Below are 25286 nucleotides of genomic sequence, written 5' to 3' on the forward strand. Positions count from 1 at the left end.
GCTTCCACAAGTTATTTTATCATACAAAATAGCATGCAGATCATTCCTTACAGCAGCATCACTTGAGATGACATACGGAATCAAAGATAAAAAACCCCACTGAGCCTGTTTCATAACATAAATTAAGCTAATTACTCAGACTTGTAATCTTCTACAAAGAAAATCACCCACTAGACTGAACAGTGAATAATTTAACTGGAAATTGATACTGAACACGTGTTACTGGAAGATTAATGTACAGCAGTCTCACATACTTATCAGTGGTGGAGAATACTATTGAGATAACCTTTCTAAGAAGTGGGTTTTTGATGCATATCTTCAATGAAACATCAAAACTATCTATAATTCAGTTTTTTTATTCACTAAAGATGGCTATATTATCTCTGAAGAAAGTACTAAAGGGTAGGATCAGTACAGTGAAGACCAGCAAATGCTACATGAGCATGTAATAAATTCTTGTATTGTGTATATATATATTGTTCTGTGCAAACAACTGTTGATCCAGAAACACCAACAAATATGGGCTACTGCAAGTAAACTCTTTCTATACACTGAAAGGTAAAGCTTAAAAAGAAAAATAATTTTTGCTGAGTGCTGTGCTGAGAGCTATTTACTGGTAAAATCTGGAGTACAGAGTAATGCATCAGTATAATAAAGAACCTGAAAGATTACTATTTTGTTAAAAAATTACGTACTGCAAAGCAATCAGAAAGCAGCAGTAGCATTGAGAAGTAGTCACCATACTGGTGATACTTGTCAAACTGGCTCATGCAAAGGTGCACACTTCAGTCTATTTTTCTTAAGAGTCATTCCTAACTGTGCAGCAGAATCCCTAGGACTGCAAAAAGGCTCCTTCCTATGCACAGGACTAGCAATTACATGTACAGATTCACACTTGATACAACTATTACATGAGTATTTATTGTCTAAGTGCATTCTGTTATCCTGAATATAAACTGACAACCTCTGAAATGTTGCAGATTTAATTTTCTTAATACGCTATTGTATTCTTGACAGAGTAGTTTTAGTTTCATTAATATATAGAAAATCTTATTTAAGCATAGATCTATTAAAAGCCTTTTTCTGCTTACCATTTCTCCAAACAAGCTGAAAAAAATGTTGTAGTTAAAATGTTCTAAAATGTTATACATTTCACTATAGATATCTGCCAACTACATTTGTAATGGTGTGTGATTTTTGGTTTTGTGTTATCTTTTTTTACAGGATGAGAATATAATGCGATCCATGCAGCTCTTTGAAAATGTGATTTAATGAAGACATTAATACATACAACTAATGGACAAATATGAGCTATTCTGCAACATTATCTAAAAAATGGATTTCCCACTTTATCATAAATAAAGTTACTCAGCTTTACACTGAGACATGTATTATGCAAGTAAATTTTTTATTATAAACTCTTCCAAACAAAAAACCCTTTCTAAATTATACAGTTTAGCAGTGCTACTTAGTTAACAGGATTATACTGAAAAATCAGGTCCTTACTACAAACTCAAACAAAATAGAACTGACATTATGCACCTTTATTATCATTCCAACCCCTAGTTAAAATAGATACAATCACAAGGAGATTAAATAAATACTCTTAGTTTTGCTACTTGTTTGTACTGGATTCAGCTCAAGATGTTGAAGTGTATTTCTTAAATCTCTAGCTTCTAATTTATACAGAGGCATTACAATTTATTTTCTTTTCATATTTCTATGGTGTAGTCCTCATTTTTGAATAATATTTTGAGTTAAATGTTATAATCAATGTGCAATGCACACCTTGCTACAATTGCCTTCCAACTTTAACTTGCTTTTCTCTTCACAGAAAAACCCCAACAAACCCAAATGTAACTAAACAGATAACCTGAGAGCAAGAACTGCTATAGAAAAAAAAAAATTGCTTATAGGTATTCTTATTCCCTAAAAAATATGACTAAGATTCTATCAATCTCACCTAATAAATCTGCACTTAATTTATCATGACATGACTATCAGGAGTCCTACATACTGTATTTTTAATTCTTCTTGGATGTGTCTGCAAAATTCTTTGCCTAAAATTAAGGATCTTCTGACTTCTAATTTTTCATGAAGAAACCTTAACTGGATCCTAACACTGCTCTCCTGAGTATGTGTCTTCCTGCCTTTAATGAAGAAAAAGGCATGAACTTTTGAAACTGCCGTTCTACTTTAGCGCTGAGAATGAACATCACTACGTAGTAACATCTACTAATAATGACTGCTAGAGAGGCTAACATCCATTTCAGCTTTTTGTAATACCTTTAACTGTGAGACAGAACCAGGAAACCAATGAAATCTTTAGCTATATATAATCTATATGTGATAAATGCATTACATTTTTTAAGATTTCTTCATTAAGATTGGAGCTTCTTAATTCTGAATCTAGTAAGATTCTTCTAAAAAAGTATGCACCTAAAATATAACACTGCCCCTCCATCCATGTAATTTTAAAGAAATATCATCCACAGAGTCTACGCCAATACTTCAAAATAGGTGAAATGCTATCAGAGATAGGCCAACCTTCATTGTGACATTGCTGCAGAAAATATGAAAGGGGGTTAATGAAGTAGAAAGAAGGTTACAAGTATTCTTTTGTAAAAATAAATCAGGTATCTATTCTGGTGTAGAGATGGGATGTTTGAGGCACGTTGAAGGCTGCTCTGCTATCACCAGTGTAGGATAAGAGTAGTACAATACATGTACACCTGAAATCTGCTGTAGCGTGTTTGTGTAAACATGTGCACATTTTGTAAAAAAAAAAATAAAGTAAACATGAAGAAAAAAAAGGACCATGATCAATTTTTTGAGTTGTTAAATACCTGCTGGCAAAAATGCTTATTGAAGAAATACAATTTTTTTAAAGCATAAATATATTTATTTTGACTTAGCACAGTTCTGATCTTAGCAGAGATCAGTCCTGAAGTGAATTTTAGTCAGGCTGTGGTACTTTTAAAAAAACTTCTGAAAGTGCTTTCACATGACAGACTTTTATTAATACTCTCTGCATCAGCATCTTATGACAGAAAACATCCTTTCCAACAACTTTTAATGCTAGAATTGAATTTTCCTCAGGGGAAAAAGTTCTGTGCAAATTTTGTTACTTCAGTTCACTCTCCCTCTCAGTGTACTTAAATACAACATCACCCTGAACACTATTACAAAAACCAGTTAGGAATTATTTTGCAATCAAGTTCAAATGCATTAATGGATAACTGCTGTACCTGACAAAGCTTGACAGCCCGGTAAGCTGGCTTGTGCAGTCTTTTCGTTGTCTTTAATTCATATTTTTTTATAGCTTCCATGTTAGAAGTTTATTAACTTGTGTGGACCTAAATTCACATGTAAGTCCCAAGCATATCTGTGACATTACTGAACTCAGTGCAAAGGGATCACAGTGTAAGTATTTCAAAGTTGCCTCCTCCATCCAGTTCCCATTCAGCAGGCCCAAAGTTAACAGGAACTAATTAGGTGAGCAAAACCTAGGCTGTGGCTCTGTGGAGCAACCTGATGCCTCTGCACTATATTCTCCAGAGCCTCTCCAGCCTCTCAACATGCTGGGAATGCACTGAGCAAGTTCAGCTTTGCACCATTTGCTGCCTGTTTACTGTGTCTAGCTTCACATCTTCAAAAGCTGAGTCTGAAGCAGTCTGTGAGGGCTCATAGTTCTTTTATCTAACCTAGCCCTGATGAACCTCAATGCATCTATCTGTGCTGTGTCACAAAATAAGTTATATATTTCAAAAGCAGCTCTCTCTATATATATATGCAATTTAGCACCAAGTTAGTTACCATTTGAGTAATTACAACCAAATTGTTTTGCATCACACAAATATACAAAACATATTAAGTACTGCATATATATTAAATGAAATTGTAATTTACAACAAAATAAGAATCAATATTTACTCTGCATTTGAAATAACAGCACATTAATAAATGTCATTGTAAGCACAATGCATATGCCAATATACAAAGAGAAGTCTTCCATAATTACATATTCACAAACTGATAACACTCCTGGTCTCCATCATACTGAAGAATTGTTACTATTTTAAGAGAATGTATCATATCCCAATTAAGTGTCAGTGATATTTACAGACAGGTTCTTTCCAAACTTCACCTTGCAGTACGTATCACTACAGTCTTCTTGTTCAAGGGTAGATAGAGGTATAGGTTGGAATTTTAGATTTTATGATAGCCACAGTTGCCTGTTGAAGAAAACAAAACAAATTTAAACAAAATGAGGGGCACTAGAACTACACATGACAGTACTCACATCGTCTTTACGAATTGCATAATACACAACTGTTACTTTGTTTTCTTTGCTATTCTCAAATGGTAGAAAACTAAAAAGTTACTATTTGCTGAGAAATTTATTGTCAAAAGGGCTGAAAATAACAAACTGAGAAAATGCACCATTGTGATAACTAATGCTGGAGAGTAAACATCCAAAACAAGGGACATGTTGAACTCATACCTAAAACTGGGCATAATTATTTACAGGGAATAATAAGGACTTTTAAGTAGAGGAGTGATGTTCTGGAAGGGACTGCCAACAAAAGTAGGAATGATATGCTTTATAACTAATTTAGAAAATAAATGTGATAACTTAAGTGGTTTGATGATATAATATTGCTTGAAATCACAATTTAGGAGTTGGTTTCCAGGTTTTTTTTGCTTTATCTTATTGAAGTATTTTTAAAAGGCATGCAGAAAAACCCACTCACAAAACAGGTAAGGCAAAAAGAAATCAGAGGACTGACAGAAGAATGACTTACTGGTTTAGTTACATTATCTAGACCTAAATTTTCAGAACATTAAGCTAAGACATAATTTTCCTTATCTCACTTCCTATAAATAAAAAAAATTCTCATCCTCCTTCATTTCTCGTAATGTTTTTCAAGTCTGCAATACAAACACTGTTACTGAATGGGCACACACACAAAAATGAAGAGGTATTTACTGATTATTTGGGCACCTACTGATTAAGGCACACAAGCTCAAGACTGGTAGGCCTGCATGTATGGTCCCTACTCTTCAAGTTATTCCTATTCTTTATGAATAACTATTTAATATAACACATACAAGTGCTCATAGGGTCAAGAAAGCAAATAGTTTCTCTTCTAGATGGAACATCCAAGCCAGAACTGCTCACTTTTTCTCCTTTGTGCACAATGTACAGCACAATATTTGGCAAAAGAATGTTCAACAGAAGAAACCTCTGCCACCTATTACTTAAAGCATCCTTTTGATTTATATCAATTGCAGATCCAGACTCTGGGTTAACCAGGGTGGGCTGGAATGTGAGTGTCAGATGCCCTCAGTAAATGACCTAAACAATAAGCTATCAGTGGGAACAGGCAGGCATCATCAATAACAGCAAAAAAGTAACTTTTTGCAAGACTAAATCTTGTTCAGAAACATATTTCGCCTCAGAAAATGGAACACAAAGCATGTATCCCAGCCACACTGAAGCAAGAACAAGGCAACAAAGCCAGAGATGAACAGTTTTTTGGCAAAATTGTATTAAAAAGTGCAGATTACTGAATAATCACCTGATCAACTCACCTTTCCACCATATTGCTCCAACTTTTGTAAAGCAACAGTAACTTTTTCTCTGAATTTCTTGTCCATTAATCTCCTTAAAAGCTATTGGAAAAGTAAAATAAAAAGGTTTGTTGCACAATATAGTAAAATATATGTAAAGAGACAGTAGTAATCTATTTTGTTACTTTATTTCATCTTATCTTTGGAAAATTAAAGCCACAAAGAAACATTGCTTTATAACTTGCAACTGATGTCAAAGAATGGAACTCAATAAAGGCAAATGTAATAAAAAGAGAGCAACTTAAATTCAAAGGAAACTGATCTGTTAGCCAACAAAAATATTTCTTTTTTTTTTAGCAAACAAATTTGAAAGAAATATCCACCCTAAAAAAAATTCATTCTTAAAGAGTAATCCACATGAAAAGTTAACATATTTTTCATGTGCTTTGAAAGAGATTTATTGAAGTGAAAATACTTCAACAAAACCTCCTGTAATTTCTCTCTTCTGTATTGGATGTCAAAAAAGGTCCTTTTATTTTGCTGTAGAAGTGCACTTTGCAAGCAGGTTAAAAGAAACCATGAAAAGCCTGCCTGACAGAGGAAGGATGTCCTCAGAAGGACTTGGTATAAAAATACTTCTCATAATCCCACTCGAAGCTAATTTAATGAAAACCTCCTTGTGCAGAATTCCCATCTGAGAGAAATGGCAATATTTGCTTCTGTTAATGTATTGAAACATTCATGGTTTTGTTAAAATATTCAGACTTAAAATTAAAAGTTCATGTTGCAATTAATTTTCCTCCAAAACAAAGCACCTGGATGTTTTCTTAAATGGTAGAGGCAAGACTTCCATTATTCTCCAGTTTACATTAACAATAGTTTTTGGACCTTGCTAGGACTTTGTATGTCACCATGTTATAAAACAATGAAAGACTCACACAGGGGGACTGACCACATGAAATAAAGCTTTTCATGGAACTGCTGAGTCCTCCACTATATCTGTGCAGATATTATGGCAAACATCTCAACAAAGGAAGCAGGAAAATACAAATGAATTTTCATTATAGCATTAAAAACTTACATTTGTGAGAAGAAGCTTAAGATGATCATTAAGAGATGGGCCAACAACAGCACTCAGTTGCACTAAAGCATCCAATCCCCTTTCAAATACTTCATCATCTGTATGGGCCTTCAGAAGGGGAAGAAAGAAAATCCTGTGAGTAATATTCAAACACACAAGTTTTTCTAAACTGAAATCTCTGCATTACGATTGCATGGAGTAGTTTTAAACATTAAAACTACTGTGTAATTGCTAATTGCTATAATGATACAAGTTTAGAAACAGAAGTACAATATGATTGAATGTTGGACTCTAAAAATTTGGCATGCAGAACAGCTTGCTACACTGACAATTTCAGTATTTCACAGCATATTAGAAATAACCTTTTATATGCTGTATGTAAAAATTAAGAGATATCATTTTAGCTACAAATGTATTGAATTTTGGGCAATTTCTACTTAATTCATAATGATAACTTTCTTTACTGGAGAAACAGAAGAACCAATGACTTTCTGCCCCAATAAATTTAGTCCCCTGCTAATTACACTTTTGTCACCTGCCAGCAATTATCAGGCTCTTATCTACTTCTATGGTTCTCTGTCATCTTTATTTCTCCCATGGGAAGGTTCTTCTATACCTGACTTCTCTAATGGTTTAGTTGTCTTGCTTTCCCTTTAGCTGAGAAATAGACTCATAACAATTTATTTTGGTCTCATACTAAATTTTCTTTAAACAACAATTTTTCCTCTCCAGAATCTGGGCCTTGAACATTTTATTTTTAATGATTTTAGAAATCATTGACTGTCTATTTAGTAGAGTGTTTAACAAGCCTTAATACCAAAACAGTGCAACAAAAAAAATTATCAGAAGAGTAACAGTAATTGGAGAAACAGACAAGAACAATTTTTCTAATTTTGTCTTCAAACTAAATGAAAAATACTGATAACACACAGTTCTGAACCTCTGTTACACCTCTGATTTGAGATCACAGTTAATTTTCAAACTTCAAGCCATCTCTGTTAAATCAGAACTGAAGCACAGCTAGATTAAAGGACAGCTGCTTGCTGAACCAGAAAAGAACTCTCAAAGACAGGAAAAAGATGAAAGAGAGAACTTGAAACCAATACCTCACTTTATCTTCTGATGGAGTAGAAGAGTTAAAAACATTTTTAAAATTAAGAATATGACCTCAAACACTTTAAATATATTCTTCCCTTTTCCTCACTGTCACATTCGGGCGATGGTACAGTGCACAGCCGGGCATTGGACTCAATAGTCCTTGTGGGTCCCTTCCAACTCAGCTTATTCTGTGATTCTGTTTTGCCTTTGTAGCACATTTTGAATTGTTACATGTAATAAATGAGTATTTATTCCTGCATATCCATTTTACTTCATCTAATTTTTATTTTTTGCATGGTATTGTGCAGAAATATTAAAACACCATGAATATATATATTTATTTCTGTTTATATTAAAACCTTTAATAGAACCGTTTCATAAAATTTTCCATAGCTACTGTCATATAGCTATACAAGGAGTTGCCCATCTGAATTTACACATAAAGGTATATTTAGCTAATAAACCAAGGCAGGTTTAACAACAGAAAGAGAAACCATTCCTAATCCTGAAACCAAAAGTCCATGCAATAGATTTATCACAGTAATATGGTCCATATAGTCCTCACCAGCAGAAGAAAAAAAAAAAAATCATGCCCATTAAAATCTGGGCATGAGGTGCTGGACATACCAATGTAGCTTTTAAGACTGGAACTAGACGAGGCAACAAGGGAATTGCTTTGTCAGCAGCATCTTCAACCAGAAGTAATTCTTTAAAACCCTCCTTTGAAACAAAAGTATAGGGATGTCTTGTCTCTCTTAGTCCCTGTTGCAAATGTAAAACACGATTTTCTTTATAGTGAGCCTTTTTTTAAACAAAAACACATTTTGAAAGTTCCACACAGCAGCAAGATAATGTTTAGATTTTGTCAGATCAGTTAAAAACATAAAGTACACTAACTCCACCATGTGGAGCCACTGAGTACAACTCTGCTCACAGAATATTCTAATTCATTTTTCTTTTAGAACATTGACTATTAAAACTCACATTATGAATACTGCCAATTCAATCAATATTTGTACTTCACCACCTTTAATATAACAATCCAAGGTATTTTTTCAACATGACCATGAACTAGAACAGGCTTTATTTGTAAAGGGGTTTTACACCCTGAAGGAAAAAGAGAATAGAAGGTTAACTATGGAAGGAAACACATTCCAAACCACATAGCCCTCTATGCAACACTAAAAACTTGTCGTTAGTACAAAGATGCATTTCTAGTGAAGGCCTGACTAGCAAAACTCAAAGATTTAAAGTCCTGTGACTGAAGCCTGTTTTCTTACCATAACCAGAGCTTTATTTTACTTAAGGAACTGACAGTTTTGTTTAATCTAAAAAAAAAGAAAAACCCAAACAAAAGGAAAACAAGAAACAAAGAAAATAAACAGGAAAAACGGGGGAAGGGGAAAAAAAAGAAGAAAAAAAAGAAAAAAAAAAGAAAAAAAAGAAAAACAAAAAGAAAATGAGCCACCTCAGTATATGCACTTTATTCTATCTGTGACATTGGATTCAATGTCTATTGAGACACCTGAAACATATTTGGTGATAAATTTCATAGATGGCTCTGAGAAAACAGAAGCCTCAACATAACATCCAGTATTTCTTCCACTTATTTAAAGGATCCTATTGCCACTGCACCAGTTCAGTCTATTGAGGAGAGAACTCTTCAATAGGTAGGCTTCACATACAAAAATAAGCTGAACTATTTAGTTTACAAAAGAATCTGCAAAACCCCAAATGGATTGAAGTATTTCATTCAACAGGTGGGAATCTGAGATGCAGTCTTGCATTCGACCAGTATCTTGAAGATTAAACAGCTCTACCTAGCTCTCCCAGAATGCTCTAACTAAAGAACTACAAACAGCAATGTTCTTGATCATTTGCATTCATACAATATCCTCACAAGTGGGTTTTTTTTATATTTCCCTAGCAGCTGAGCCAAAATTAGCTAGCTTAGATTGTTAAAAAATGACATTTGCAATTAGGAAATGGTTATATGTTTAATGTTGCAAGAAATTGAGTTTACCTCTGCCAATGTTACAAGGAGAGGATCAAAGGGAACAGTTTCAAGAAGACAATCCCACTGCAGTTTGTGCTTTACTGATCCATGCACTAACCTACATAAAGAATATAGTTTTAACAAAGTAACATATAATAATACAGAATTTATTGCTAACACTGTTTGCTTTAGATGTATCGCCAATTAGTTGGTGTATTACCACATTATATGCACAATCTCAATACACACTGCTCTCCTTAGTGAAATCATAGGATCACAAAACCAATTAAGTTGGCAAAGATCTCTGGGATCATTGAGTTCAACCTATGTATATGCATATTAGTATTTAACAGTGTAATTATAACAAATTCCCAAAATATGGCAGTTTTCAAAATTCTGCTCCTAATCACACAGAAATCAGAAAACAGAAGTTATACCAACACAGAAGATACTCCTATTGCAAAGTTACTTATTTTGAAAAGTATCAAGAAACATTTTCCTCAAATAGCAACTGGAAAGGGAAATCAGTTGATACTGAAAGAATATCATATTGGAATTTACTATTTACTCCTAATATACAGATAAAGGCTAAGTATTGAAGATTGTTTTAAAAAAGTATATACATGTAAACTTTATTAATGATGACTTTTATTTTGTAAAGTAATTCTGTATCCATGTGACAAAACACTAGAATATTTATTCTCTAGGCAAATAAATAACAGAAAAGTAACTTAAAATACCCTAAACTATTAGTTACAAACAGTTTTGTTAATATTTTATATTCCTGACGACTACAGAATTGGAATATTCAATAAAATGTTGTCCTACTACTTACTTCAGACAAAAAAGGCTGTGAATGGCACTAATTTTATTATTTTTGTTAGTAGGTAGAAGTAAACACAATTACCTGAAAAAATAATTTGTGAAAGAGGCTTCGGAAACCACGTGTGCATGTACCTCACTATTCTTTAAAAATGTGGCTTTGTTATTCATACAGCATGAAAAGAGAACCAGAAGAAAACAATTTCAAAGGCATGGAAAATTGCCTTCTGCTCAGAAAAGAGTTAAGTATTAGAAATTTTTCCAGAAATGAATTGAATTAAACAACCTAACTAAAAGATGAAATATGAAGAGATGTATTTCATAATATATTGTGTAAAAATAAAAACAAACCCAACACACCTGCACGGAATGCCACCTCTAGCATATGTAGCAGCAAATGCAGATGGTTGAGAACAAGCACCAAACTGTGAGGACAGAAAAAAAAAGCATTGTTTATTCATAACATTAAAGTTTTATAGCTATTATGAACATGTTAAAACTACAGTTTACAAAGAAATTAACTTAGCCATGTAATTCTTAAAAAAATCAAAAAGAAAACTGCAGGTATGGGGGGGAAAACATATAAGTGATACACTTATCCAAACACTGCTTTTAAGACTCATCAGGTTAGGGAGGTGTTAAAATGAATAAAAATGTAGAATCAGTGGTCTCCTGATCAACTAACTTTATTTTTCTATTTTTTCTTGCTGACATTAACATTAAAGTCTTACAGGTTCTCTCCTTAGCAGATCAAGGAGCTCCCACTTCCTTGAAGCTCTTGCTCTTATATTGATTGGTAACATGCAGAAAGAAGTTTTACTGCAATTCCATCTTGATCTCAGTATAGACAAAATAACGTAGTGGCAAGATGTGGAAGAAACACCAATTATCAGGCAAGATGATGTGTGAGGGCACTGGAAATGCACAGGGAGGTTCTTACCGGGTGAGAATCTAGAAGGACTCACTGATTAGGGAAACTAGGAGCTTCACGCAAGGAAAAGCTGTACAAATTTGCTTGTTTTCATAGGCATGCTTATTATGCATATGAACTATTATATTATTTATCAGTATGATCATTCGATGCTGCTTCCCAGATTATACACCTTATCCTAAAGCATTCAGAAGAAAATACCATGAAATCTCAATTCTTATCTTTTGAGTGTTTGAACTTACATAAAGATTAGTAGAACTGGGTTCATGATTTGATGACTTCATGGCTTAATTTCAGTCATTGTGCTACTTGCAAACATATTTCAAGTAAAAAAAATGCCCACATTAAAGTATTCAACCTCTGTTTATCACCAAAGTACTCCTGCATTTAATTCACTTTCCAAAAAGCCTGTGACATTACTAATTGTCAAATTATATGGCCCAGTGGTGAACTATAATTCATGCATTCAATGCTAGTTCTCCAGGCACATGACTACCATGAAATAAACAACACCCTTCATTACTATTCTCCCAAGAGCACAAATTTTTCCTGAAGCATTACATATTCACAATAACTGTGAGTTTCAAATAATGCTCAGCAGTGATTCATTTGCCAGATTTCATGAAGCCTTGAATACCTTCAATATGCCACCTGATTCTTGGTTTCATTGCATAACTGAAATAAGTTCCTCTAAAGCAACAGGTGCCAAAGTTTAGAAGAATAGGGACAAAAAAACCCAACCCTTTTTAGCTCTTAGCTAAATCTCTTTTTAGAGCAATAGTACGTAGTAAAAACAGTTACCATCCAAGCCACAGTGCAGCAAAATACATTTTTATAAAAATTTAATAAACAATGTTATACTTCAAGCATTTGAGCTTAGAAGGTAAGGGATGTATGATTAATAACAGAAGTTTAATTTCAATTTAAAAAACAGGACCAGGAGAAGTATGTCCTGCATGCCATTTCATAAGTAAGGAAAATTCTTCGAACCACAGATGGATTTTAATGAAACAAAACCACCATCACCTATACATACCGGATCAATAGTTTTGGGATTCAGCTTGTCACTAGGCTTTGGCTGTGGTTCTGGAGAATGTGTCTTTTCTGTGCTTCTGTTTTTCTGTGCTGCAGTCTTTGTTTTTACTTGGATGCCTGATGACATTCTTAGAACATTGCTTCCTAAAAAAAAATTAAAACATAAAATAATTTTCATTTCTATACGACAGAATATCAAGAGTTAGAATACCCAGGCCCAAAGACTGACATGAACAATCAAGTAAATCTCAGTAAGTGCAGAATTAATAAGGAAACAAATTCTTATATATCATACACAGTGCATGGAATAATTGTAATAGTCTTGCTACTCCATCTTCAAAGGCACATGTTTCCTAACCTGCTCCTCTTTACTTGTGTCCTTTGAGACCTGCAGCATAGTGAATTAGATACAGTCTACTTTTTAGGGCAGCCTAGAAATCCAAGCAGCAGTACAGGGCTCTGCAGAAGAGCCCTGAGTCAAATAGTTGGGTGCAGTTACATCAGAAGAAATCAACAACCTGAGCAATGTCCAGGATGAAGGAATGAAGCGAGTACATTCAGGACACAAAACCCAAACCACAATCAATAAGAGATGAGAACAGAAATGTAAGACAGCAAAGAAAGAACACAGAAAACGAATTCCAATTCCAGTAAGAAGAATGAAAGTGCTTTTTAAAAAAGAGTGCAAAAATAACTTTGTCTACATCCTTAAAAACTGATTTAAGCACACTCACCTTCTACAGGTCAATGCACAGTTACACATGTCACTACATATGTATGTAATTGGGTTAAAGTGCACCTAATAAAAATAATAGTTCTCTGCCTATTTAGCATATCAAGTCTGATACTATGATAAATAATACAAATTATTCCTGGGAGATGACAAGATTTCAAATACTAGTACAATTATAAAGAATGAAAATGCTAGTTAAGAATATTATAAGTGTTCAGCAATTTCTGCTGTGGTGTATTCTGCATGGGAAAAAAAAAACAATTCAGCAAATAAGAAATTAGATTCCTATGGTGAAAAAGAAATTACACTATATGGAGATGAAAGTAATAGGAAGCCACACACGGAAACAAACATTGCCTCAGGTGTGAGCAGAGTGCTTGCTATCCAGCCATCACCCTTGATAACACCTGTTTTTGTTAAAAACATGATTAAATGCCAAATACTGAGATCAGAACAAACTAGAGAGACAGATTTTTTTTTGCCATGCTACCTTCTCGCTCTCAGCTCTATCACCCACCTGCCCAAACCTCTGCCAGACTCTTCCACATGCAGTCCTCGTTTAGCTTGGCTATTCTAATTCTTCCCTCCAAACAGGATTTCCAGTCAGATACTTTTGCCATCACCTACATTATGAAATCTTTAGGATTACTTTTGTTTCTGGTAAGTAATAAGGTCCCAGCATGGGTATAGGTATGTAGATATGCTGTCTTTATTACTTGTAGAAAGAATTAAATGCAGCACCTAATTTTCACTGAATGTTGTGAAACAGCACATAACAATGATTAGCAAATTAGCTAAAATACACAGCAAAATTAAAATTGAAACTTTAAATCAATACTTCTTGACTGATGATTTAGTCAGAACTAGCGATTCTAATCAGTTAAACCAACGTAAATGTTATTTTCTCTTTCCTACAATTTCCAGAATGTTACATATCTCCACTGAAAACCTTTTTAAAAGAACTAATATACAATTAAGTCTCTTCAGAACACACAAAAACTTACATGACACTTACGGGAACTATTCTGTTTGTAAATTGGAAGTCAAATGGAAAACATTAACACAGAAAGAAATCTACTGATTTTGTATGTCTGTTTATTATCACAGAATTCTAATCACATTATAGTTAGAAGACAGATTTTTAACAGTCAGAAAAGTAAGAATCAAAATCGTTTCATACTATAAAAACACCAGATAAGTTCTTGACAGTAGCAGCATATATCACAAAACAGTGCTATCAGTGTCAGCCTTTCAAATGTACAATTGCTCATAATACTAACAGGCAGCTTGCTAATACATACATAAGTATTTTTCTCAGGAAGGTATTTAGAAGTAATTCAGGTGTATTTAATTTTTTCTATTTTCCAAGTAATCAAGATACATGCTAAGATACCTTAGGTTTTAACTAATGACAAAATCCAGAAAAGTCAGTGGTTATACTATAAAAGAAAGTAAACTATAAAAAAGAGTGACAATAAGCAGGAATAATGTCAGCCTTTTGGGACAAAGCAAAATAGGAGTAATGAACAGTGACAGTGGTTTTGTAAAAATGCAACTGGGACAACATGCCAGTGTATTAGCAAGGAAGGAGGTAGCACTGAGCAGGAAAAGTACTTTTCCTACGGAGTCTCACTCTTCAGAGATGAAAGCTCTTGTGTAGTGAGGAGCTGGAAGGGTCACACGTGTTTGTAGACATCAGACGGCTGAAGCACAGCTGCGAATCAAACAAGCGACACACAAGGCTTGATACAGAAGTGACCCATCTACTGGCAGATGACAGACTTCAAATAAGGAGCGACACTTTCAACAGAAATAGGAAAAGCACTTTTAAGAGACATCTTTCAAAGGAGGAAAAGTGCAGCCTGGAGTTCGGGTTCTCGAAGTCACTTAAGGCAGGCAGAATGGAAGTCAGTAGGATTTGAAAGGCGAGGTTGCTCCCTTACCCTGCTGAGTGCCAACTCTCCCGGAGTGCAGAAGGGCAGAGGCAGGAACAGCTGAGGGGCTTCGAGCCGAGAGGCTCAGGCAGCGCAGCTCCGGCGGCTTCCCCCAGAGCCACCGGCCCGGCCCTCAGGAGCCCCGCGGGACACGCAGGGGCCCGGCGGCAGCACGAGGGGGCTCCTCTCGGCCCTTCTCCGGCGCCGCGGCTCCCCTCGGCCCCTCTCCCGTTCCCGGCTCCCGCTGCCTGGGCCCGGCCGGTTCCCGGGAGCGCCGGGCGGGCAGGACCGTGCCGTGCCGTGCCGTGCCGTGCCGTGCCGTGCCGTGCCGTGCCGTGCCGTGCCGTGCCGTGCCGCTCCCCGCGGTCCCCAGCGACGCTCGCTGCCGGTTGCCAGGGCAACTACGGGCCGCCGGCAGCCCAAAGTGGCTCCGTGCGAGTGCAGGCCGAGCGGCGAGGAGATTAAACATCGATTTGGGGTTTTTATGTTTTTCAGCCTACCTTGTATGCTGCGATTAGAATGGGAAAGGTGGATTTTCAGGTGGCATCGCCACTCAGTTTTGTCCTCTTTTTTAATACCTTTCCAGTGAAAACAGGATTTGGGGAATACTTAATTTTGCTTTTATTTTTTTCATGAGAGAAAAGTTTGGCTTTAAGGGCAGTGTCACGTTCGTATTTGTGACCGTCTTTACTCCGAACAGAGTGATAGAAAGTTAATTTTAGCTTCTTTCTCACCCAACCCACTCATACAATGCTGAAATTTCCATTGGAAATACAGCATCACATCTGAATGTGCTCAGTGAGCTTTTGGGTAAAACGCTGCTTTTTAACTTGACCACAAGAGCACTTTCTTCAGGAGATGCGTTTGTTCCTTCATGCATCAATCGCCAAGCAAAACGTGTCCTTGGTTTGCTGAGTTGTGTGGGAAACAACCTTTCCACCATTGCATTCTTTCTCGCTTCTGTCATTTCTACCGAAGAACGGAATGTGGATAAGAGAGACTATTCTGATTTTCCACGGGAAAAAATGGCACTGACAGTGTTGAAAAGTAGTTGTAGGCTATTTAAAAAAGGCCGTCAGCGTTAGATTTTGGGCAATGCAGGCATTTCATCATTTGTTTTATCCAACATAAATAGCTTGTATCCGCCAATAATTGGGAGTCAGAAGTGAGGGCATTTGCAGAGTTAAAATAGGGCTGCATAACTGAGTGCCATTGAAATGCAGTAGTGCAAGATATCATTTGGAAATACAGAAGGAAAAAAATATAAATAATGTTGGAGAAGGGAAGATTTCCATTTTTTCTGTTTTTTACTAAACTCAAGAGACATAGTATTTTCACAGAATTATTTTACTGTTCCACAATACTGTAGGCAATAGAAAAATGAATGTCTTTTTATCAATAAACTTTATTGACTGATACATGATCTCAGAAAAAAATCCATTATTTTTAAAGCAGACCATGAAAATCTTTGAAAATCACACTAAAATATGCAAACCAGCATGAAAATTTCCAGGATCAGGAAAAAATCTGCTTTTTTTGAGCAAGGTTTATTTTTCGTTCTGTGCTTTAGTATCATTTTATACATGTCTGCTACAGCTGTTTTGTGAGTACAGAACAGACTACAGTAAGAAAGTAGTAGTACAATTCCTAAGTCAGTAGGAGGTATGAACTGCTGTGTAGCATGAAGCAAAACACCACTGATCAGCTCCGTGGAGTCTGCAGCTCCCACTGAGTTCACGGAGGCACAGAAGTGACTGGGTTGTAAAACAAGTGAGACTCCAGTCTCTGTGCGAGAGCAGGGCTTGGTTCAGAGCCCAATCATTTTCCTGAAAAACGCAAAATAGGAGAGTTTCATGGTCCTGCAGTGTGTGTGGTACCACAGGGAGTCCTGCTGTTCTTGGGGTGTGGAATGTGAGGCAAAGCTCAGCCCCCTAAGAGCTGACAGCCTGGTGTTTTGGGTGGGCTTGATCCTCTGGTGGGGAGCCTAACTCTCCAACATGGGAGAAATACACACTAAAATGATCCCCAATTCCTGGAATAGGGTAGAATAAAACTATCCTTATATATATTTTTCTAACTTGCATGATATCTTAAGAGGTAGGAGAAGTCCTAAGGTTAAACACATGTTCAGTGCCTTCTGATTCCTACAGAATGGTCTTAAAATGGCTTTTATTAAACTTGTCCAATGCATTTGCAGATCATCTGCTCCTTGAGTAACTTCTTCATTATTATGACTGACCTTGGATTTTCTCACTTAATATAGGCATGGGGAATATGGGTAAAAATACTTCTAATGAAATGTATTTATTTAAAATAAAATGCTTTTCATACTGTGTCTTACTGTTTTTGATAGTTGTAATAGGAACTGGTCTGTGAAATTTTAAACATATTTGGTGGATGGACAATTTGAGAGGAAAAATACTGTATGATCACAGTATGGGTCAACAAAATATGACAAATTTTAGTATTTTTCTTCATCCTGATGATACCAGTCCAGTGTTAAATATGGTGTCATGACCCACTATTTATTACTGTATGCTTGTGTAGAATTAGGTTCAGTTATTATGAGTTTCTTCAATATGTATTTTTAGTTTGTTTAATTTAACTGTCATAAACCTTCCTAAATCCTTGAAAATAACTAGAGACAAAAATATGAAAAATTTCCAAAGAGTATTTATCATTAAAAGAAGCTTATATGTATGTGAGTGTGTTCAGTTGAGCATTCAGAATACGAAAATGAAAGGTAACTCAGCAGTGATTACTTACTTTTTTCATAATACACTCAACCAAATTAAAAAGAACCAGTGATTAATTAATTATCTATAACTGCTGATAAAACCAATGTGCAATTTGACTTCTTTTTTTTTCATTAGTCACAGTGAAGTAGTTAATTACTGAGGGGGAGGAGAATTCACCAATGCCAAATGAATTCTGAGGCTTATGAAATTAAAACTGAGGCTTATTGGAATATGGCTAATTGAAAGAACATCGCATAAACCAGTCACGTGTTAGATCTTTTTGTCTGAGCATATTTATACCTTTGTTAAGCTAATTCATTTGGCATGGTTTAGACTTGGTATGTTGCCAGACCCAGTTGAGAAATTGTGGGGAGAATATTTCCTGACAAGTGCGGGCTTTTGAATGTGGAAGGAAGGGAGTCGATACTTCAGTTTTTCCATAATTTAATTAATTTGCCTTGTCAACATCTCCCTCTCTAGTTGTAGCAGCTTTTCTCTCATACAATAAGTGATTTATGCTGATTTGTTTGTTATATTTTTCTCAATAGAAGAGAGATTAAAAACAGACTTAAAAAATGACTCATTTTGCATCTTACTATAGTCATATTCATCTAACAATACATAAACATATATTTTCATTTCAGATTATTTTAGAAGTTTATAAACCAAGTGCAATTTTAACCACAGTTGGGGGCTGACAACTTGCAACTTAAGAACAGTAAAAGAATAAAACATTTTTCCTCAATGTATATGGTAATTCCTTTCATTTCTCCAGAAACTCTGAAAAGTTAGAAATTCTCACTGGTCTCTCAAAAAGTGCAAGTTTAAAAAGGAGTACAAAGAGTGTGTTACTTAGATAGTCTTCAAATATCATTCCACAAAGCTTTTATCCTGACTTAACCACTCTGTGTGCTTTATAAATAGTCGTCTGTGAAAGAGGAGTTATTTTACAGTGTTTGGCAATAAATGTGAGCCACAGAACAGGTTGTAGACACCTAATTGTAGTTTTCAGGTTTGTCTGCACAGATTAAAGGCTCCAGGCACTTTCATTGACAAGTGTTGCATCAGATGATTAGTTCAGTGCCTGTCAAGTTGATGGACCTGTGATTATGCCCTTTTACCTTCAGTGAAAATTGGTGTGAAACAGTGTCACTTCAGTTGAACGATTCTGGATAAGGATAACAGCCCATAGATTCTACTGGATTGCTTACTCTTTTTCTGTAATACACCAGAAATTATTTGATTGCCTATTATGAAGTGCTAAATTGCTGCAAGGACTTTGGATTAGCAGATCTAAGTCCCGTGTAAAACTCAGAGGCAAGGTCCCAAGAAATAGACCGACCCACAGGACCTTTGAGGTTTTGATGTTTTGGGATAACAAAAATTCATACAGGTATGACCCCCAGTTTACAAACTTAATGAGATTCCTAATGGGTATCAGAGAGTACACGGTACACAGAATACCATTGGTGTGCAGACATGGTGCTTTGGGTATGATTTTGAACGAAGATGCAAGGCTGAGCATAATCAATTAGTTTCATGGACAACTGCTGTTAAATTCCACACCAGGCTTTTGGATTTCACTCAAGGATATCCTGCTGATCTGAAATTATTAGCAAAGTCAGGTTTTTCCATGAACATGAGTACCTGAGTCAGAGAAATGTATGTCCATATAGATATAAAGATGCTAACTCATCATTGCTCCACTTAATGAAGTGTTTAGAGCAGCTCTGCAATTATTCAGTTATACTTGTATTCATCTTTAACCTGTGAGCAAGCAGAGCCAATATTCCTGTCTCTTGTAGACAGCTAGTACTACCAGAAGCCAAAGTAGACCAATTATACCCACCCTTCAGTGAACTGTACTACCTTAAAAATGAAATTAGGATTAAAATGAGACATGTCAGGATTTGGTTTTTTCCCAATTCTTCTAACTTTTCATATTGCTGTCAATAATGGCAGTTTGAACTTGCTCTTTCTAGTGATGCCAATTCTTCAGGAAGGACAATTAATTCCATTCCATCACCCAGATGCTAACAAAATCACAGCTACTTCTGTAAAAGTACTTTGCTTGTTTATGGACAGCTATCCATTCCCACAAGTATAGTAAAAAAAGAAAGAGTTAGGAACCTCCATTTCTTTGAATCACTAAATCTGAGTTTTATAATGATTTCCTGCCTCCCTGCTGTTCACTGGAATCTTCATTCCTATTTTGTCTCAGGAGTCTTAATCAGAGCATTTGCATAGTCAAACACCTAAGAAGATTTACAGAAAGTACCAAAGATGACCACTAACTCATGGAAAATGTTAAGGAAAAACCTATGTTTTCAGAGAAAATTAGGTGACAAACAGCTGGGTAAAGAAAAAGGGGAATTGGTTATATACTTGCGAATTCTTCTCTGAAATTCACAATGGTCAAAGTTTTCAAAGCTAACAAAAGGTTTAAAAGTGGGGCTAGATGGCTCACTGGGTTATGGAAAGTCTGCTTTTGCCTGATTTGCACAAACTTGAACCCAGGCCCTCCTGTCTCTCAAACCTGACGAACACATGGTGATACATCAGTATTATTCTAAATTGCCTTAGGGCATAGCAAAGATATTCTGAATTTTCCTAGAGTACAAACTTTTATTAACTATTTTTTTCACAAAACAGGTCCAGGTATTTGTAAGTGGAAAGAGAATGAAAGAATGTATGTGTGAGCACTGTAGTCGTGAAGATGAAGTAGTACCCAGCATCACAGAAAAACATGAAAGAACTACAAACAACACATTCTCTTTATAAATCAAAACATTTTAAAAATGGACATATATTAAAAGATGACTACTTTATCACAACTTTGTGTGCATTGAGAAATGTTCACCACTATTTTATATTGCAGATACTTTTATCTCATATGATACATGCAACCCCATGCAAATAAAAAAAGATTAGTAGTGTGGCCTTTCTCTCTGCCCTGCAGAGAAAGCCATTATTCTCTTCCTGATGATTTTTGTGAACTTGGAATTTGATTTTAAGAAAATTTAAAAAAAACTCATTGGATAATGTTCTTTAAAAGCAAGACAGACATGAATGAGCTCTAACTGTACTCACCAGATGATTTTTCTATAATTATTTGGAAAAAAAACCAAAAACAACCCTCCCTACCCTCCCTACTAAATCTCTAAGGCAGGATAAATAGAATTTAAATTCTGACGAGGGAAATTAATTAAGCGATATTGAAAACTTGCACTTAATTGTCAGGTTGCTGCTATGAGAGCTGACTGACATGTTTTCCCCATCAGAGTTGAATAGAGAAGAAAAAAACAACCAGTTGAGGCACATGCTGCAGTTCTGTGTTTTCCCACTCGGTGGCAATGATTCCCTCTCTTTCCTTCCCACTTCTGTGCTTCCTCCCAGGTAGCTGCTGCTCTGCATTCTGCAGCGGCTGTTCAGGGGAAGAAACAAGAAAAAAATCATAGTTTTCTGTTACTTCAAATATCAAAGATGGCAAAATAGAAGAGTTTGTTAAATGAAAATGTAAGTATTTTATCGTTCATATGTCAGAAAAAATGTGTTCTTTGATAGGAATTTTTTTTTGCCAGTTTTATCCCACTCCAGGGCACAGATCAGTAGCAGTAGATAAAGTATTGAATAAGAGCAAGTCTATGGGACTTTATAGCCCTTTACAGAGTAATGCAAATAATAATAAATACAAAAAGGTCCTCCACAAATTCACAAGGCATCATGAGAGTATTTCCACTCTTAATTTGTCTTTTTTATCTTCCCAACAGCCAGAATAAATCTCTGTACTTGGTACTATTTAGTCTGCAGAGAACATGCTGGAGAAGAGGTCTAATTGCGCTGGTTTACCAAATGTATTTCTGTAGAAACTGTAGATAGGTGCAACATGGTCTTTCAGAACATTTACAGACCTTTCAGCATTTGACTGAGTCCAGGACGTTCCGTTTGCTGGATCAGATGTAGGGGAGAGCTGCAGCAAAGGCATCAGGCTGTGCTCTGAGGCACACACAGCTTGGAAGTACTGCATCACAAAAGTGTTTAATGCCTCCCACACAACAAGCACAGCTGGCACTTGAGATAACAAGTCCAGGCATGGTAGGAAAAATATCTTTGCTTAAGACATGGAGAAGGTTTGAAAGACAGGCTTAAGGTTTGTATGACTCAATTCAAGTTGGTGTCTCAGAACTAGTAACAGCCTAGAAGTACTGGCTGTAGTGATGGTAATGAGCTGTGGTAATAATAATAATAATAATAATAAATATAGAATCAAAGGTAGTGATGATGGTGGCAATCGTTTTCATATTTTTTCCTTTAAGAAAGTGGTTCAGCAACAGCCCCTCTGTGTCTTCCCACGCAAGATTAGCAAGGGTGGGAGGAAGGCTGCCCTGCTCTCTTTTGCTCTGCTACTGGATTTGGGAGGAGGATGAATTGAAACATATTTGTAAAACAAATAAATAGAAAAAAATGCAACAAAAAAACAAGGAAAAAGAAAAAGGAAAGAAATAACAAAAGTAAGATCTTTCCAGGTAAGGTGGTGAGAGAATGAAAAATGCAGATATTGGAGGTGAGCTGCAAGCAGAGCACAGCAATGTCTTCAAACTCATATGCCTTTTAGACTCTGTCTTTTCATGGGTTGTAGTTCCCATAATTCAGACATCATTTTAGTTTTCCACAGTTCTACTTTTTGAGGTGAGAAGAGACTTGGTACAAGAAACTCAAGGATGGAGAAACTATTTAATAAACTAGAGGAAAAGAGGGACAAGGGGGTAGGGAAAGAAGCTTTTACTATATTCCTCAACATAGTTCACTTCTGCAATCTGAATTTGAAATAGAATATGAGCATGTGTATTTTTGAGGAAGGCAAAGGAAAGGCTGGGAAGGGTAAGTGTGGGGAATGAGTACCTCACTGCACTGTTCAGCTGCAGGCTGCCCTGCTGTTGCTGGATGCCAACACAGGTAGTGCCCCCTGTGTGGATCTGTGGGACTGGAGAATCTCAAGCTGATGTCCCAGTGATGTGAAACTAATCTCAAGAGTAGGTTGAAAAGAGTGGTGGTGTCAGAAAGGCTAAGAATGCAAGAGCCTGGAAACTTGGCAGAATCTGTAGGATAAACACTTAACAGATATACATTATGGGAGGCAAAGAGGAAACTTCCCAAGAACCTGCCAGGTCAGTTATTTGCCATGAGACAAGGTATGGACAAGGATTTGGCCAGGCCTCTTCACTCTGTTCCCTGTTCTAGCCTGACCTCTCAAATGTTCCCATCAGCCACTGGTTGTGTAGCTTTCCATCCACAAAACTGAAATTGTCCCCATTTTCATTACCAGCTTAATCTAGGAAGTGCAGTGCCCCACTGAATATATTGGTAAAACACTCGAAAGAGCAATGCAGACTCAGTCCTGCAGTATTATTCCACTCTGTGCATCCATTCATTTTATTTATCATATATACCATGAATGCAGTTCTAAAATGATCCCATGAGCAGTTGTAGTGTGGAATTCGATGTTGCAAGCTAGTACAGTGTTCTAGAGATGATTTTAGCAAAGAGTGGTGTTATAAGTGTGGAAAGAAAACAATCAATGAGGGATTAATAATGGTTAATACACTGGTGTCCTTGCACAGTCCCAAAAGCACTGTATCTGTTAGGACAAATATTATGTGCATGCCCCAAGTAGTGGAGAAAAGCAGTGAATGGCAGGAGAAGGTTAGGTCACCAGCTGGAGGTTTTTTGTTTGGTTGGTTGGTTTTGTTTATTCTGGTTAGATACATTCTAGTTTTAATAAGTATTTTAACGCTTTTTGACTTTTGCTGAATACTAATTATCCATCGGGGCAATGAGTGCTGCATGAGTGGTTATTCAGAACTTACATTTTTTCTTTGACTCAAAAAAAATAATAATATTATTTACACCATCCTTCTTTAAAGGGTGATTTTGCACTCAATTGGTTTAATGTTATGGCTTTAGATAGTGGCAGCAGCTATTAGGGATTTATTCAATAGTTTGTTCTTAAATTGAGGAGGCAATGACCATTAAAACCTATTTTTTAGTTTTTATATTTTAACTGGTCTTTTACTTACAACAACATGTCAGCCAGTAATAGTTTGTTTCTTAGTACTCTCAGACACTGGACCTTGTCACAAGGAAAATCAAAAAGATTAGTCCACTGTTTTGACAAGAAAGCACCTGATATTTTATTGCTATGAAATATCTCTTTATCTGAACCTGATAGTTAGACCCAAACATATCTAGATATTCTAGTTTTGATGTGTGGGCTTTTTGAAATCTGCTTATATTATTACTTCCTTCACTTTTACAGGAACAAATACAATTTTCTGGAGCGCTGCTGTTTAGATCTGATTATTATGATTGTTAGAGAGATGCCTTTTCCTGAATTACGGTGAAAACTACACCATATGATGAAGTCAATAGCATGGATTTTAACGGTAAATGTGAGGTAGAGAGAGAAATAGAAGGAAATAGAAAAAAATAGGGAGGTGAGAGTGACAGACAGATTAAGTAGAAAGATATCACCTCCCGTGGATCCAGACAGCATCCTCTTGGTCCCCTTCTCTTCTACTTAGTGGTGGGGATCCTGAGGTCACTCAAAACTTGTCACCACATACACATTTTAGCAAACAAAGGAATCAGTGCTCAGTGGGTACACAGTTCTCTTATTCTATTGGTTAAATGATTCCCTTGCTTCCAATGCTAATTAGTCCCATGCTCAGTCTTTCTCTTCTGTTGAATTGGTGGGCCATGGCCTCTCCCTGCCAGACTCAGAGCTGATTTCAGCACAGTTGCTGAGTTGGCTTGCCTTGTGGATTCTTTGTGTTCATTATTAGTGCTCCCCCAGCTTGTTTACCTCTCCCTAGTTTGAGATAATCAGCTCACCTGCATCTCATTTCAAGTTCCAGTCAGGTGGCTCAACTTACTGCCCAAAAATCCAGGGGTTTACTGAGGCATATTCAGAGTGGGCTGTGTTTGGTGGTCACACGTGAGCAGTTGTCTCTTTATGCAGTTTGCCATAGTGGGCTAAGTCCTTCGGTGATCTTAACAGTGTTTGAGGTAATTACGACCCTTAAGTCTCTTTCAGCTGCTTCTGACCACTAAGTAGAGCAAACCCTGGGAGATGGGTTTTGAGCATCAGCTGTGCCCAAGAGCCTGTGAAATTGGGTATGGAGCAAGTACAAATGTTGTAGTGCGTCCAGAGGCACTGTGTGCCTGCACTGCCCTGAGCAGGAGCTCTGGTGTTAATAAGGCCTAGGGACTCATGCCAGCAACTACCCAACACTGCACCCCTGGACCTGAAATGATGAGAAAAAGGATGGCAAGAAAGCTGCATGG

At 36.3% G+C, this 25286-nt stretch overlaps 2 protein-coding genes across 8 annotated transcripts in view; one reads left to right on the plus strand and one right to left on the minus strand.

Annotated features, from left to right (window-relative positions):
- The window catches only part of KCNIP4 (potassium voltage-gated channel interacting protein 4), a 398679-nt gene extending 395862 nt beyond the window's left edge, over positions 1 to 2817 (plus strand). For all 7 annotated transcript variants that reach the window (XM_085059250.1, XM_085059244.1, XM_085059246.1 and 4 more), the window contains one exon: positions 1225 to 2817. In XM_085059250.1, coding sequence (XP_084915376.1) covers positions 1225 to 1272 — 48 coding nt within the window. In that variant the 3' untranslated portion in view covers positions 1273 to 2817. The remainder of the gene's footprint in view (positions 1 to 1224) is intronic.
- On the minus strand, positions 1390 to 15421 carry PACRGL (parkin coregulated like). The gene is made up of 8 exons (XM_085059251.1): positions 15214 to 15421; positions 12539 to 12681; positions 10932 to 10996; positions 9777 to 9867; positions 8381 to 8515; positions 6656 to 6763; positions 5596 to 5676; positions 1390 to 4235 (listed from the first exon to the last, which is right to left on the minus strand). Exons 2-8 carry the CDS (start codon positions 12662 to 12664, stop codon positions 4179 to 4181), a joined length of 663 nt encoding a protein of 220 aa, XP_084915377.1. The 5' UTR covers positions 12665 to 12681; positions 15214 to 15421; the 3' UTR covers positions 1390 to 4178.
- Positions 15422 to 25286: the final 9865 nt, after the last annotated feature.

The sequence above is a fragment of the Lichenostomus cassidix genome, chromosome 4, assembly GCF_008360975.1.
Source record: "Lichenostomus cassidix isolate B80296 chromosome 4, HeHo_3.0, whole genome shotgun sequence".
In the NCBI taxonomy this organism is placed as follows: domain Eukaryota; kingdom Metazoa; phylum Chordata; class Aves; order Passeriformes; family Meliphagidae; genus Lichenostomus; species Lichenostomus cassidix.